At 38.3% G+C, this 17,521-nt stretch overlaps 1 protein-coding gene across 1 annotated transcript in view; it reads left to right on the plus strand.

Moving 5' to 3' along the window:
* Window positions 1–15,975, plus strand: part of cfap52 (cilia and flagella associated protein 52) — a 75,679-nt gene extending 59,704 nt beyond the window's left edge. The window contains exons 13-14 of the mRNA XM_048610940.1: window positions 6,399–6,510; window positions 15,258–15,975. Of these exons, the coding sequence (XP_048466897.1) occupies window positions 6,399–6,510; window positions 15,258–15,433 (288 nt within the window). The 3' untranslated portion in view covers window positions 15,434–15,975. The remainder of the gene's footprint in view (window positions 1–6,398; window positions 6,511–15,257) is intronic.
* Window positions 15,976–17,521: the final 1,546 nt, after the last annotated feature.

Below are 17,521 nucleotides of genomic sequence, written 5' to 3' on the forward strand. Positions count from 1 at the left end.
GCAGGAAGGCTGACGTTTCGGGCCTAGACGTCAGCCTTCCTGCTCCTCTGATGCTGCTTGGCCTGCTGTGTTCATCCAGCTCTACACCTTGTTGTCTCAGATTCTCCAGCATCTGCAGTTCTTACTATCTCTGGGAGGGTGAGTAGTTGTTCATGGGGACTGTTAGTGACTAACAACAGGGGGTGTGGAGTGGCAGGCTATGTGGTAACAAGGCCTGGTGTGTGGGGTGGGGTGCTGGGACATGCAAGAGTTCAGGCCTTAAAATAATAGAACTCAATATTGAGTTCGGAGGGCTGTAGGGTCTCCAAGCGGAAAATGAGGTGTTGTTCCTCCAGCTTGCATTGGACTTCACTGGAACACTGTAGCAAGCCAGAGACAGACATGTTGGCCAGGGAGCAAGGTGGTGCATAGAAGTGGCAGGCAACAGGTAGTTCAGGGTCTTTTTTGCGAGCAGAACGTAGATGTTCTGCGAAGAACGAATTGGAAAATTTCATCAATTTTGCCTCCAATTTCCACCCTGTCCTCACTTTCACCTGGTCTATCTCTGACTCCTCCCTTCCCTTCCTCGACATTTCTGTTTCTTTTTCTAGGGATAGACTGGCCACTAATATCCATTACAAACCCACTGACTCCCACAGCTACCTGGACTCACATCCTCACACCCCACTTCCTGGAAAGACTCCATCCCATTCTCTCAGTTCCTCCGTCTCCGTCGCATATGTTCACATGAGGCCAACTTCGACAAGGGAGCCTCCAAAATGTCCACCTTCTTCCTCAACCGAGGATTCCCCAGCTCCGTTGTCGACAGGGCCCTCAATCAGGTCCGACCCATCTCCCGCACTTCCGCCCTCACCCCTTCTCTTCCCTCCCGCAACAGCGATAGGGTTCCCCTTATCCTCACCTACCATCCCACCAACATCCACATCCAGAAGATCATCAGACACCATTTCCACCACCTCCAGCAAGATGCCACCACCAGACACATATTCCCCTCCCCTTCCTTGTCCGCCTTCCGCAGGGACCATTCCCTCCGGGACACCCTGGTCCACACTTCCATCACCCCCAATACCTCCCCACAGCCCTATGGCACCTTCCCCTGTAACCGGCGAAGGTGCAATACCTGCGCATTTACCTCCTCCCTCCCCAGAATCCAAGGCCCCAAACATACTTCCAGGTGAAGCAACACTTCACCTGCACTTCCAAGAATCTAGTCAACTGCATTCGCTGCTCACAATGTGGTCTCCTCTACATTGGGGAAACAAAGCGTAGACTTGGCGATTGCTTCACGGAACATCTACGTTCTGCTCGCAAAAAAGATGCTGAACTACCTGTTGCCTGCCACTTCAATGCACCACCTTGCTCCCTGGCCAACATCTCTGTCTCTGGCTTGCTACAGTGTTCCAGTGAAGGCCAACGCAAGCTGGAGGAACCACACCTCATTTTCCACTTGGGGACCCTACAGCCCTCTGGACTCAATATTGAGTTCAATAATTTTAGTACCTAAACTCTCCCATGTCCCAGCCCCCCACCCCACACACCAGGCCTTGTTACCACATAGCCTGCCACTACACACCCCCTGTTGTTAGTCACTAACAGTCCCCATTAACAACTATTCACCCTCCCAGCCTGATCATTAGCAACTCCTTTGTCTGTCCAACTGTCTTTCTCTCTCTTTGGGCTCTATCTTATCGTTTACTCCCTACCCCACCCACCTCCCTATTTTCTGCACATAAACTGCTGTTTTCCCAGCCACCATCAGTTCTGAGGAAGGGTCATCGGACCCGAAACGTTAACTCTGTTTTCTCCTGCACACATGCTGCCAGACCTGCTGAGCTTTTTTGTTCTGTCTTTCATCATGTTGGCTATGATTCCATTCATTGGAGAGTCATCCTTTTAATTCTCATTAATATCCATTTCACAAGACCTCTTGATGTCACACTTGGACAAATGCTGCTTTGATGTCAAGGCCTACCACTGTCACCTCACCATTTGAATTCAGCTCTTTTGTCCATGTTTTAATAAGGACAGGAGGCTGAGTGGCCCTGTAAGAAACCAAGCTGAACATCAGTGAGCTAGTTATTGTGTGTATGTGTCACTTCATAGCACTATCACAGATGCTTTTCATCACTTTGCTGACAATTAATGTGGTGATAGGTGGCCAGATTAAATTTGTCTTGTTTTCCTTTGTTGACAGGATGATCCTGCTTTTCACATTATTTTGTAGATTCAAACATTGCAGCTGAAGAATGGTATGTTGCCATTGGGATCCTCAGGAACAGGTTGAGATTAGTCATCCACTGTCACGTCTATTTGAAGATGATTGCACATGTTTTAGCCTACACTTTACATGTACATCCTTTGTTCCCCCAAAATTAAACATGGGATATTTATAGAACCTCATTGCAATTGCTTCTTTAATTTGTCCATCATTATTCATGATTGGATTTGGTAGGATGTATGATCCATTTAGCACACTGGTAGTGCCAAACAATATAGTGGAGGATGTACTTAGTGTGAAGATGGGACTTGATTTCCTCAAGAATTGTGCTGTGATTTCTCCATTCTGAACTGCCATGGACAGATTCGTCTGTGACAGATAGTTTGCTGAGGTAAGGCCAAATAGATTTTTCCTTCTTGCTGATTTCCTCGCCACCAACTGGTGTCAGTTCAGTCCAGCAAGTATGGTCTTAAGAACTGGACTGACTTGATAGGTATTAATGCCACCAAGCTGGTCTCCTTGATGGGCGTTAAAGTCTTCCACCCAGATATATTCTATATCCTTGCTACCCTCAATACTTCTTCCAAATTGTGTTTACCATTGACAACTACTGTTTCATCAGCTGAAATAGGAGATATGTGATAATAAGATGTAAGTTTCCTTGTCCATGTTTGATTCATTGCCATGAGATTTCATAGTCTTGATTCAATGTTAAGGCTCTAAGGAACAAAGACAGAAGTTGCTGGAAAAGCTCAGCAGATCTGGCAGCATCTGTGAAGGAAAATCAGAATTAGCGTTTCAGGTCCAGTGACGCTTCCTCAGAACAGTGATGGAGGGGTCTGAGAGAATGGCTGTAAGGCATACAAGTTGTATTAACAGTTGAAATGCTTCATTTATTTATCAAACCTGCTGCACCTAATCTACATGACTGGTACTTAAATGTGTTGAAACTTTAAGTTTCGTAGGAGAAAGGCAGGATATGACTTCTGCACTTTGCTGAGCCTCCAATTTACTTTGATTTCTGCTGATTTCACGTTTAAACATTGTCTAGTGAGATTCTTAGCAGTTTTGACAGCAAATTGATATCATTGGGCACATTGTGAAGTCTAACCCTTTTAGATGCAGCCATGGTGGAAATCCAGGCCTGCGTGTTTTGTAAGAGTATGCTCATGAACACTGGCTCACTAAACATTACCAGAAAATTACCAGAATTAATACTGCCTTTTCTCAGTTGTGTTTACTCTCTATTTCAGCATGTACAGTATTTGTTTTTTGCACTCCAGCTATGTATCTGAGCTTCTGCCTAATTTTTCCACTCACTTTCCCTCTTTATAACTCTATCTCTATATTATTTTACTCCCTGTGTACCTACATGGCCTGATGTCTAAATTTCTCTTCCCTTAAGCACCTAAACATTTCTCTCACCATCTCCTCTGTTTAAACTTCTGCCTCTCCCTCTTGTCTATAAACTGTCATCATTTTCTGTGACAAAACTTTTGTTTCCCTGCGTCGTTCTCTTGTGTTTAAATTTGCTCTGTCTTTCTATCTCACACTCTCTTTTCATCTGTCTCTGTCTTTTTCGGCTAAACGAAGAAGTACTCAGTAGGGAGAAAAGGTTTGGAAAATTGGGATAAAATTTAAGCAGTGACTGATGGGAATGCAATTGATGTTCAGCCCATTTCTCCACCAATTAAATGTAAACTTTTGTCTAATTTCATTGTAAGAGCTGCAGGGTCTGTGGAGTTAAATTGGACTGCATGAGTGGAATCTTACTTTTTGGCTAAGTACCAGTTGCATCAAGCTTTTTAGAGGGTTTTTCACTGTTGGCCCTAGTGCATTTACTCAGCGTTTCTTATCAAATTCATATTAACTACCTACCTATGCCATTGCATCCGTCTTGTCTGATTCTAGCCTGATCTATATGAACAATGCTATATGAACAATTCACCATTGACAGGATATCCCTTAATTAGCCAGCATCCTTGGCACTAATACCATATTTAAAAGGTCATTCTGTATCTAGACAAGTGCTGTCACTGCAGAGCTGCTCGGCATGGTTGCTGACATTTGTCCTGGACATGACGGACAAGGCAAAATTGGCATCCCACTTTGTAGGCAGGGACCTGGACATCCTGTAGATGGGGTAGCACACAGGCAGGATGTCCTCCTCCCCCAGGACAAGCAAAAGAGATCATGACACCATACCTTTCCAACTTGGTCCAAGGTTGGCATCCAGGTCAGTGCAGACTCGGATACCTGGATGAATGTATTGCAATGTAGGAAGAAGGTAAATAATATTCTCCACTCAGCCAGCTTAAGTATCACTGTCTTCTCTCTGCGACGTCATATTCACTCTACCTGTACGGTACCAACTCCCACCAAGCCTCATACTTCAACCACTCTCACAATTGCCTGCAAAATCTTCCGTTACTTGCAGTCTCCACTCCAACCCACGACACTGCTAACCCTGCATGCTCTCTACTCTGCCTATTCAGTCACTTAGGACACTTTCACATGTCCACCAAAATAACAGCTGTGCCACCACTTGGATCTCCCTTAATACCTACCACTCTGTCTTCCAGAAGAAAACAGCCCACAGTAGGACAGCAAGAGTCAAATCGGGCGGTGTGATGACTGACATATGGCTCGTCATCTCTGATGTGGAGAACATCCTGAGCAGCTAACCGATCATGTACAAACCCATGGATTGGTATCGAAATGCCTTGACTTACTGTGATGAGCAAGCCCTAGCTGAAGGTTGTCTGCCTTGGCTTGACTGAGGCCTGCTGACAACAATAACAAGCTTCCTGGGTTTTGTCTATGTTAAAAGGCAAATCAATACAGCATTGCAGTATGCGACTGGTATCTCTAGCTGAGGAGGTAAAGTGCCAAAAAACAAGGCAGAGCATTGCAAGGCAGGATGCTATGAGCATTCAGGAGGGCTCAGAGTGTGAGTTTATGACAGCAAGCAAACAGGCTGGAGATGCAGGAGGCCTTTGGAATCAAAAACTGGTCACTATTTCACAGACCAATCAGTTACATGTTGCCAACTGTCCAATTGTACACAGCTTGTCTGTAACTCAGCTTTCCCCAATGCTTGAGCCCAAAACTGTGTAAACGGCACTTACAAAGAGTGTCAAGTAACTTGCTTTTAAACCAGTGCTTTTCCTAATTCAGTCCACAAGTAAAAGTACAAAAAAAATTGGTCTTTACACTTTCTTATTACTTTACTGACTTTACCTGTTCAACCTCTTTCTCTCTCAAAGTTTGGTGATTGTTATGTGTAGTACCATTGGTAAATTTAGGATTTATATAGCCTCATAAACAACCCAACTTCAAGAATCAACAAATTCAAACAATTACAACCAAAGCAACAACAAGTAGCAACAAGTATGTGAGGCACAATTTCCTTCCATGAATTAGCATTCTTATAAATACAGTGACAGTGTGGAAAATAATATTGCATTGATGCAGTGGTATCACTGTACTTTGGGGGTGAAGTTCTGGTCACTTGGATATAACCTCTGGAGATAATCTTGAGAACAACTGTATCACTGATTCATATTGTCAGCAATGAAATAATTGGGGGAAAAATGACAAAATTCAGAAAGCAGGAGTGAAATATTGCACAGTCATGCAAAATGATTTTTTTTTTAAATGAAAAGGATAATTATTTAGAAGGACTTCAAACTAAGCCTCAACAATAGGAATAAGGGAAAGGCTTAAAATCAGAAAAGACAGGAGTCTATTTATTCTTAAAATCCACCCTGTAGAAAGAAATAAAACTTGTATCCTTAGGTAAGTCATTGGCTTAGAAGACAAACTTGAATTTGCAATGAACCCTACTTTTCTAGCTTATCTGAGGTTTGCTTTTAAAGATTTAGTACATTGCAATTTTCATTGCAACCATTCTAGCTACTTCATTTTAGGAAGTAACTCCTTTTCAGGAGATAAGAGGCGGTCATTCCTATCATAATGTTAGACTAATGACTGTTATAGGGACAACTGGTCGAAAGATAGGCTTTGGTAAAAGCAAATCCTGTTTTGTGGAAAAATGCCTTTCCATATATATGTGAGGAATTATTTCCAGTTTAAAGTACCATTCTACTGAATTTGTAGTTTACATAGGCTTGAAATTGCTTTTCGCTTCAGTAATAGTACATTGCAACTGTTTTTTCAGATCGGTTATTGGGAAGTATATGATGGATCAGCTATCAGAGAACTGGATGGGTCCTTATCTGGTTCTGTTAATGGAATGGACATTACAATGAATGGTGACTTCTTTGTTACAGGTAAGAAAAATCTCAAGTTATGATTTGGCTGGAAATCTTAATCTCTGCAATAATTTTCTGCAGTTAGTGTGATCAGGAATAATTAAAGTGGTTTTGAAGAGTTCATAAATATTTAGATTACTGCCTTTCAACTTATTGGGATAGCTACCTTTAAAATAATGTGTGCACAGTTAACCTAACGGCTTATGTTTTTCTGCCCTGCTTCTGCTTTTTGCTAGCAGCTGTGTTCAGTGTAGATTATAACCATCAAAGTAATCTATACCACTGATATATAATGATTTTCATATTGAAATACGAATTATAAATTTTCAGTGATCACACCCAAGTTATTTCTCAGTAAGCTGGGTGCAATAACATCAAAATGATACCCAGCAATACACTCATCTTTATAGATCAATAAGAGGGAGTGTTTTGACCTTTGTGCTGTAAACACAAACGAAATGCAAATATACGTGAACACCTATATAAAATTGAAACTTTGCATGATTGGAAGATAAAAAACTACTAATAATGAGGATGTACCTGAAAATCATGATATAATCTCAGTGTTGAGGGTACCAAGATGGAAAAAATAGAATGTATGGAAAGGCAAGCAAGAAATGTAAAAACAGACAATAAAAGCTTCTCAAGTTTCTAAAGGAAAAACATTGGACCCTTAGAGGATGAGACTGGAGAACTAATAGTGGAAAATAAGAAAATAGCAGGTAGTTTGATATTTGTTTTCATAGTAGCAGAGACAAAAAACATCCAAAGAATAGTGGAAATCAACAAACACAAAGAAGTAACTGGATTAGAACAAGCATGATAACTAGAGAAAAAAGATAATGGGATTAAATGCTGACAAGTCTCCTGGTTCTGATGATTTGCAGTTTAACATCTTAAAAGATGTAGCTGCAGAGATAGTGAATGTATTGGTAGTAATCTTCCAAAATTCCTTTTTTCTGTAAAGTCCCAACAGTTTGGAAAACTGCAAGTGTAACACCTCGAATCAACTAAGGAGAAACTCAAAGCAATAGGCCAGTTAGTCTACTATCTGTCATTGAAAAACTGCTAATATCCATTATTAGGGAGTTAGTACCAGGCCATTTAGAAATTGAGGATGCAATCAGCCAAAGACAACATGTTGTTATGAAAGGGAAACTGTGTTTGACAAATTTATTGGAATTCTTTAAATATGTAGCAAACAAGGTGGATAAAGGAGAACCAGTTGATGTAGGATATTTGGATTTTCCAAAAGGCGTTTGATAAATTGCCACATACAAGATTACTGCAGATTAGAGTTCATGGTGTTGGGTGTCATAAATTAGCATGGATATAGGATGTGCTAACTAACAGGAAACAGGAGAAATAAGTCACCTTCAACATGGCAATCTGTAACTAGTGGAATGCCACAGGGTTTAGTTGAACCCTCAGATATTTATTATCTGTAATTAATGACAAGGATAAAAGGACCAAATGTATTATAGCCAAATTTGCCGATGAGACAAAAATAGGTAGGAAAACAAGTTGAAAGGAGAATATGGAGTCTGAAAAGTGCTATTGTTATGTTAAGTGAGTGGACAAAGTATTGACGCATTTTGTATAATATGGAAAAACATGAGATTGTTCAATTTGATAGAGAAAATAGAAAGATGAAATATTATTTAAAAGGAAGGAGATTGCAGTGCGTTGTACAAAGGTATCTGGGTGTCCTTGTACGTGACTCTCAAAGTTTAGTAGTTGGAGCAAGTCATTAGGAAGGCAAATGGAGAGGAAGATGGAGTATATGTCTTGCAATAACTGTAGAGGACAATGATGAAATTACATTTTGAATCTTTGTGCAGTTTACATCTCCTCTTTAAACGAAGGAGATATGACAGGACATAGTTCAGAGAAATTCACGAGGCTAAATCATACCTGAATGAAAGGGTTTACTTTTAAGGAAAGGTTGACCAGATTGAGCCTGTAATCACTGGAGTTTAGAAATATGAAAGGTGATCTTATTGAAACATATAACATTCTGAGGGGTAAAGGTAGAGTAGATGCTGGGAGGATGTTTCTCCTGATGGGGCAAGTTACAACTTGGGGCACAGTTTAAAAATAAAGGATTTCCCATTAAAAATGTTAGTTTGTCACATTATCTTCCACAAAGAGATTAGAGGCTGCATGATTGAAAATATGATAGGTTTGAGTTAGACAGATTTTTCATCATCTGGTTTAGGGCTATGGGTTGGGGGTAGGAAAGTGGATTTAAGGGCACAGTCAGATCAGTCACAATCTTACTGAACTGCATAGCAGGCTGGAGCTGATAAATGATCTACCCTTCTCCTATTTTGTATGTTTTTATTATGTAGAAATTGTTCATGTTTCTCCTGTCTATGGATTTTCAGCAATGCTTTAGGTTTGCTCCAATGGATTTAATCTTGTTTATTTTACACAAAAGCTGCTTAACATCCTTACTGATCGAAATCTTTTTCATTCTATTGAACAAATTGCTTTCTGGTCTGTAATAGAACTCTTTATTGAGCTGTATGGCATACAGCATACATGTAATATCAGTTCAAACCTACTTGTTATAGCAATACCAACAAGAGGAATTCATTGATAAGGGAATATGAAATTCATATAGAAATATTATGTAGAGTAAGTTGCACTGTTTTGGAGTCTATTAGGAAGAATATTGAAATTTGAGTGCTTTAGTAGCTACACAGACCCACAACATTTAAATAAACTGCTTTCTTCAGGGAGTCTCATGCATTAAAATGCATTTTTATATAGGTTGTTAAGGATGGGTATTTTATAAGATTGTTATGTTTAGGGACCATTCCTTTAAATTACCAGGGAATAGTGAAGGGATTAAACTTGTTCTGAAACTTGCTTGACAATAAGCTGCTGGCTTGATTGTTATAGTTAAAAGTAGCTAGGGGATGGGGGAGAGGGCAGGGGGTGGCGATGTGTAAGGTTCATTTACTTGGAAGAAGGTCTAGGATATTCGCACTAATGAGGAGTAAAGCTGGGCTGCCTGAGGTGGAAGTGTTAGAAACAGATTTTTGCAGAGTTGGGCTGACTTTGGAGCCATTTAAAAATAGCAGGTGGGACATGTTTCAGACATGCTGTCTCCATGCCCAGCACCAGCTACTTTTGTTCATGCAGGATAAGAGTGTGGGTAGCGAGACCTTAGCCCTTCGCTCCAACCTGACTGGCTCTATTGCAGAGGTAGGCATCTCATACCTCTGCACAATCTTTTTGTGGAGTTAGGCCAGCTTCTGCATGACTTGTGGCTAACAGCCCTTCAGTGCAATCATAAACCAAAGTCTGGACTTAAGAACGTTTTAAAAGATAAGATTAGTTAGTCTTACCTACTGTGTCTGTGCCCCTTTGTGCTCTTCCTTGTCTTCCATGCCCTGAATGCACTCACTGTGCCCTCCATGCCATCATGACCCTTCCATCTTACCTCCAATTCATCCAATATGACCATGTACTAAATCAATGAACCATATCATGACAATGCCAAGCATTGAGGTTGTGATAAAATGTGTGTGATCTATATATATATACATATATATACTAATATCATTTATTGTAGAGTTTGGGCTTATCTAGCAGCAGTGGGTTTTGTTATATGTGTTGTTCTTTCTGGAGACATGATTTTAAACCAGTATGTGTCAGAGACCAGGTGACTGCGGCCCTACTGGAGTGATAATGTGGGTTTGTAGTGTATGTGTTTTACAGTCAGAAAGAGCAAATATTAATAGACATTAGCTTGCCTTTGGTTTAGAAGAATCAAGAATTGATTTTTTTTGCTTAGGAAATTTGCATACATTGGACAGCTTTTGTTTCAATTCACAGAAGACCTGGCTAGGGTTAGATGAAAGAACAGTTTCTCCTATAGAAAGGAGTCAGTTCAGAATAGTTCTGAAATAGGTTACTTCAATGTAAAAGTTTTGGTTTGGGAATTCCAGACCAGAAATGTTTGGTTTGAACCCTGAAAAAGAGTTATCTGAAGCTTAGAAAGTTTAAGATCAGTTGGGAGAATAAGCAAGGAAAAGCGATCAAGCTTTTAAGATCAGGAATTGAAGGAAACAGTTAAGTTAAATCTGTAGATGTGATAGACAGCAGAACTTTCTCCAATATTTGCACGCTATATAGTAATGGTGTTAGGATAGATGGGATTTTATTTTTCCATGCGTTTTGAAATATTTCAAATTATGTTGTAGAATATAGTTTATTTGATTTTAATTTATTTTGTCCAATAAACTTCTGTTTTATTGTCAAAACCAAATCTATTGCATTGCATACTTGAGTTTCAGTATAAGACCACCACATCACATTTTTTAAAGAAACGATCAAGCTAGATTTCAGTCTGAAATCCGACTTATCCAGTCATAACATGAGCTGGATCATAACAATGTAACAAGGAAAAGCCTTAAATTCGGAAATCTTTCTTGAAATAAAACTACCTGTTCCTACAACCCTATAAAACTTTACAGCTGATTCAACAAGAGAACTTTTTCAAGGATTTTGAGAGAAAAATTGACCATATAAGAATGGACGTCCATTCAAAGATTTCTCATTTATTGTTGAGGAAGAACACTATTCTGGAGTGGCATAAAATTACTCACAACAACGTCTGGATTTCTGTGTTATTCTGTGCAAGTAGGGATGTCAGAAGTTGCTGTCGATTTCAGTGGAGTTAAGAATAGCTTAATACTGATGATTTCATTTTCATTACAACCATAAAATTTGAGTTAGTGTTCTTAAAACCTAGCCTAGTAATTCTGTATTGATACTTACAAATGGAGTACAACTTATAATATTTTATTTAAATTATATTATTTTAAAGAAATATTATGTACACATTTGCACTTGATGGCCTTTCATTTTAACGAATCCATTTGGTCATCTTTCTGAATTGATAGAATATCACTATCTATTTAGGAGTACAAACAGATGTCACATACCCAGGCTTGTGTCTACCTGCTTTGATAGATATAAAAGACCAGCCAAGATGACTCACCACTCTATTTTTAGCTTCCACCTTGTTTGAAGGCAACTAATCTTTGCCCTGCACACTTGCTGATAGCATGAATGAAAAGTGAAATTCACATCTGGGGAATTCCAATTGTATTTGTTACTCAGTGACACAGTTTGGAGCTGCATTAACATGGTCACTACAATGTATTTTCTAACCTAATTATTGTATAAGTGACATGCTATTGAAAGAGTATTAAAATGTCCTAAACAGACCAGATGGTCCGACAATAGGAAAACACAGGTGTAAGATGAATAAGCAGTTCTATTTATTGATGCTCAACTAAATTACTCTACATAATGCTCATTTGAATCTGCTAACATTGTGTGCACTTTGTAAATTGTTACCACAGTACAGCAAGTACAATTTTCATTGTGTATCACATTTATGTTATCATGTAAGAAAGTCTGAAGGGACACCTGAGCCTATTGGAACAAGGAAACGGGGTAGATATACTAACTAAGCACTAACTGCATGCTATTTGGTTGTATAAATATGGGGAGCTAGTAATCACTGGGGTGTGAGTTGTAAGGAGTGTGGTTCCCTCTCGACGCCTTTCGAGAGAAATGGGCACTGCAGCGGATGCAGTGCTTTATCTCCCCTTCCAACTCCATTTTGATTTAGCCCCTTCCCCCTCTCCGTAACTCACCCTCACCTTTGATGGTTTGTATCACCCTTACCGAGCTTTGCGTGTAAAGTGTTCAATTGGTAATTTTCTGATGGTGGTCAATAGAAGGAGAAAAAAAAACCATGGTTGATGTAGTTGTGAGTGATAACACTTCTGGACATAAAAGGGAAAGGAGTTAACTGAAATGAAGCTCTCATTAAAAGTGTAGACTTGGAACCTGTTAAAAACATTTATCTTCTTGTGTATAATAATCATAGCAGAGGATGGTTCAGTCAAAATGTACTTTTGATGAAATGATTCATAAATTTTAAGCAGAAAAGCCAAAGTGTAAATTATCACCTGTGGTAATGTGTGCTATTCAAGCTAAGAATTCATTGCAAACAGTTGGAGGATAAAGTCCTTACCAGTTATTTCTTAGTAGCTCCATTAATTATAATAATGATCATTCCTCCCTCCCCACCCAAGCCCCAGCTTAGGAGGGGACTACAATTAGCTGTAATTTTTTTTTGGGCCATTTGAATGCACTGCATGCAGGCAGAAAGGCTTACATTAACGCCGAAGTTTCAGAATGCCTTCAGTGACCCTTAAGGAATAATATAAGGCCATTAGAAACCAGTTGCAAAAATGGAGACATACTATACTGTTTGAGACAGGGGCTTAAAGAATGAAGAGGCCCTGGGCAGTTTATTAATAAAGGTGAGAAAGTAATAATTGTGTTGTAGTGGAACCAGACTGTTGACTAAGCTTTTCAAGGTTGTTTGCAATGGATTAAAAATTTCCGAAGGAAAGATTTATGAAAAAAAGACAAGAAGCCAGGTAACCCTCATACCCAAATGTTACACATCTGTGAGGAACAAACTGCCACAGTTGACAGTATGTCTGATAATGCAGAGATCAGTTATGTTGATCAATGTAAGGCCATTGGTTTCAAAGGACAAGTCCCAAAAGTTGGTACTAGATTCAAATATTTACCAGAACAACTAGTCAATGGATAATTAAGAGTATTATAAGTACAGCAGGGAAACCACTAGAAAATATAAAAGCTTAGTAAATGTACAGGATGAAGGGCAGGAGGTTAAGCCTATGGATTAGGAAGATGAATTACAACATTGGATGATACAAAAATGTAGTGTAAGCTCTCACAATGGGTCTAGGAGTGAATATGCCCCTAGAACGACAGACTACATTGAAAGGAATCCTATTCATAGTAGGAAAAGTTGAACAGGAATAGCCCTGATAGGAGGTCAAACATATGGATCAAACAAGGACTACAATAGGAGCAGAAATCCATTTGATCAGGAAGTCTTGATATCTATAAACAAATTAGAAGGCAAGTTAATAAAAGATGCCAAACAACAAGAATTACAAAATTGGAGAGAATTTGGGCTTACAGAGACGGGCTCAATAGGGGTCAACCAGCCCAAAGTTTAGGTAGCGATGCATGGCTAAGGTGTTTTCTGATGGGATTTATAAAGATTAAAGGAAAGCTTGCAAAACACAATATTTTAAAGAAGAACTGGGGAACCAAGGTATAATAGTAGATTCACTGATGGCAGGAAAAGCAAGTTTGAAAATATTCTTAGCTATGTTAGCAAAAAATGCTTGGGAGTGTAGGTCAATTGATACTGAAGTTGCATTTTTGCAGGGAGATAATCGCAATAGCAAAGTATTTCCTCCTCCTCAAAGAGCCCCCATGCAACTGGAGACACTCTGGAAGTTAAATGTGTATATGGCCTAAATGATAGCTCTGGACGTTTTCTTACAATTAGTGGCAGCTTTCAGGAATCTTTCAGGAATCATTTTGTAGATGACTTTTGTGCAATAGGAGCAGTGAATTTGAAAATGTTTTCATAAATGGACTTAAAGCAGAATTCAAAATTGGAAGTCAGGCTTTCTGGAGCTCTTAAATACTTTGGACTGGAAATCAAATAGAATGGATGAAGTGTCACTTTACGTCAGCAATCTTAGTTGGAAAATGTTAGCCCAAGTTTTATTAGTCAAATTAGGACTTCAAAACGATTCATCAGCTTCTAAAATCAAAATGGAGGAAGGAATTGTAAAGTCTAATTGGATAGCTGAAATGACTAAACACTCAAATAAGGCCTGATTCTAGTTTGGAAGTATTAGAATTGTGTACAACTATGAAAAATCCCAAGTCAAAGATATTATTCAGGCAAATAAAACATTTTTAAAAATTTTAAATGATCATTGTGTATTGAAGGTTCCATCATTGGGATCATGAAAACTTTTGTTTTCAATGATACTTCTGCAAATCTCAGTGATGAGTTATAAAGTTGGGTGGAGTACTTGTGGATTGGGAAGCAGGAAGTTAGAATTTGGTGTTTGTAAAATGCTAGTGGGGAAAGCATTGTGTGGTCCCTGCACACAAAGTTTCCTTGCAGCAGCATTACAATGCTAGGTGCTGTTGCATTGAATCTCTTAAAATTTCTCTCAATATTTTCGACAAGTAAAATGTCACAGCTATTGCCTTACCAAGAGTGAGAGATTCTGCCATTAAGATACTTCTTACCACTCTTCTGACCTTTTTGCTACTCAAGCTAAAAGGCAACATTTACCTCCCTTTCCCACAAAAAAATTCAAATCCTCCTGCACTTGAGAACTCATCTGTTATAAAGCAGAGGTTGACCCTATCAACAATGAGCTATCTAATTGTATTCAAAGAAAAGGAGTATGCTCTAAGAAACTGTTGGACATTTTGAAAAAAAAGGATGCTTAGAACTTTAACGTGCAAAGAAAAGAATGGGAATACATGTTGCCATTTTGTATATTTTGATTTTTAAAAATATCTTGTATATCGATGTATTTTGAAAAAAGGGAATATTATCAACTAAATGTTTGAAGAAATGACTCAGACCTAATGGAACAAGGCAATGGATGTTCGATAAATTAATTAAGGGTTATTTGTGTGAAAATTGGTTGTGTTACTATAGGGAGCTAGTAACCAGTGAGATATTTTTTATACAGTATGTTTAACTGAAATAATGTTCTCACTAAAAGTATGGATTTTTACTCTGTTGAAAAGCACTTACCTTCTCATATATAGCATCTTATACTGATTATATACTTGAATTTTGTTCTGTAAATCAGGAGGTGAAGATAAATTGATCAAATTTTGGGGATACAATGAAGGTGAAGTTATACATATTGGAATAGGTCACAGTGGAACAGTCAATCGTATTAAGATCTCTCCCTCTGTGAAACACATTATCAGTGTGAGTTCAGATGGAGCTATTCTGCGATGGAAATATCCTTATACAAACTAATCCTTATATGCACACTTTATTGACACACAACAGTATTGCTTTAAAATTCCACCTTTGACTTAAAGTTTCAGGCAGTCAGTGGTGAATTTTCATGATATCTGCTTTGGATTTCATAGAAATAGACCTCCATATTGTCCATCCTGTTCTTATGTTTCTCGAGTACCCCCTTGAGGAATTAATGAAAATTCTGTCCCTTTAGTTTTTGAATTTGAAGTTAAGTAATTTGGAAGAAACCCTGTTCCCCAAAGGTGTAATTATAAAAGACTTGAAGTTTGAATACATTAAATATTTAATGGTTCTGTGCAAATTAAAGTTAAATTAATGTATCTACTTTCATAACTTTTAATTGTGCACTACTGTAAAAATTGATTTTATGCTGTTAAGCATTATCTTTCTAGTATCATTTTTACATGTTTCTATTTCAATGTACTTATGATATTGAATGATAAATGATTTTTAATTACATTGTAACTTTATAGAAAGAATAAATTTGACAGAATTGCATCTAGTTATCTTTAAAGAATAAAGTTTTTTAAACTGAATTGTATACTAGTGGAAAAGGTTTTTCTGCATACTACTTGTATTAAAACCTAAACCAGTTTTAAAGAAGGGGCTTATGACTTTCTTACACACAGTGCAGAAAGGAAGATAGCCTTGCAGAGTTATTGCCTTCTTACAATCTCCACGAGAATGGAGCAAAGATTTGAAGAAAATGGCTAATAAACTAATTTTTAATGGAGTATCAGGCTATTTTGATTAGTGACCTGTAGATATCTATTCCCTAAAATGATTTTGTTCATTCTTTTGCAATTGTTGAACCACCTATCCCAGGTGAACTGGATAGACACATAATTCTGGATGGATAATTGTACCAGCACTTAAAAAAGCAGGATAGCAACATGCAAGGATGGGAAAAGAAAGATAAATGATCAGTTGCAAGAATTGGAATCTACATATAAACTCAACATTGCAATTTTTAGTATATTGTGATTTTACCATGGTAAATAATGGCATATGTTTAATCAATTCATGACCCAATGCCAGGTCCCAACATCAATTACGAATCTTCTGAGAAATTACCTTAACATTTATTACATGCACTGGACAATTTGAAGTTTACTTCTTAAATGTGTGTAGTGGTCACTTTGCTTGTGAGGGCACATCAACATTTCTTATGTCTCTTTTAGAAATTTCAGGCAGTGCATAACATTTCAGTAAGGACTGACAGAAATTGTCTGTCTTTCAAAAAGCCACTGAAAGAAATACCCATAATGAACCCGGGAATTTTAGGCTAATTCCTATTATGCCAGTAGTGAGCAATGTAAATGATTTTAAAATTTTTGCATTCACTTGATTTTTAGTGTTTTAGCATATGCTGGTATAGGAATGATTGAAGCAAGGAAATGCTCTCTTGGCTGTCTTAAGTGAACATCATTGACCTTTTGAATATGAAAATTTTACCTGTCAACATCCAGAACAGTTCATTTTTGTTACGTACGCTTGTCAGAGTCCTCACTGATTTTTAAAATTATTTTTACTTTATGCTTTTATCAGTCTGCTTTGGAACTGGGAACTGGGAACTGTGAGGTAAAGGTGCCTTTTGGACCATGGATCACAGCTTTTGTTAAAAGGAGAAAACAGACCAAACAAGGTTTTGTTTATTTGTAAGGTCATCCCTGAAAGTTGATTGCAGGTTGGTTCCTGATCAAAAGTTTCTGCAGACGCTTTGTCATCAGGGGATAGCATTCTGTTTAAACAGATGGCAGAAGTTGGCTATTAATGAGTTTGGTATCAGGAAACTGGTTCCAGCAAGTCTGGAAAAGACATTATGCTTAAGCAGATAGCAGATGTTGAATGGTAGCTGGAACCTCTAGAAGAGACGGTCTGTCTGTCATGAAGTGGTCAGAGTTTGCATTGGGTTTTGGACTATAATTTCTATGAGAAGAAATCTGGTTGCTGATGATAAAGCACAAAGATTTGAAATTTTCCTGCCTCGCCTCCTATGAGCAGGTCGTGGAAACTCAAAATAGAAAACTGAGTTATAAACATTATTGCCTTTATCTAAGTGAACTGTAAATATGACTCTGG

Source organism: Rhincodon typus, chromosome 23 (assembly GCF_021869965.1).
Source record: "Rhincodon typus isolate 14 chromosome 23, sRhiTyp1.1, whole genome shotgun sequence".
Lineage (NCBI taxonomy): Eukaryota > Metazoa > Chordata > Chondrichthyes > Orectolobiformes > Rhincodontidae > Rhincodon > Rhincodon typus.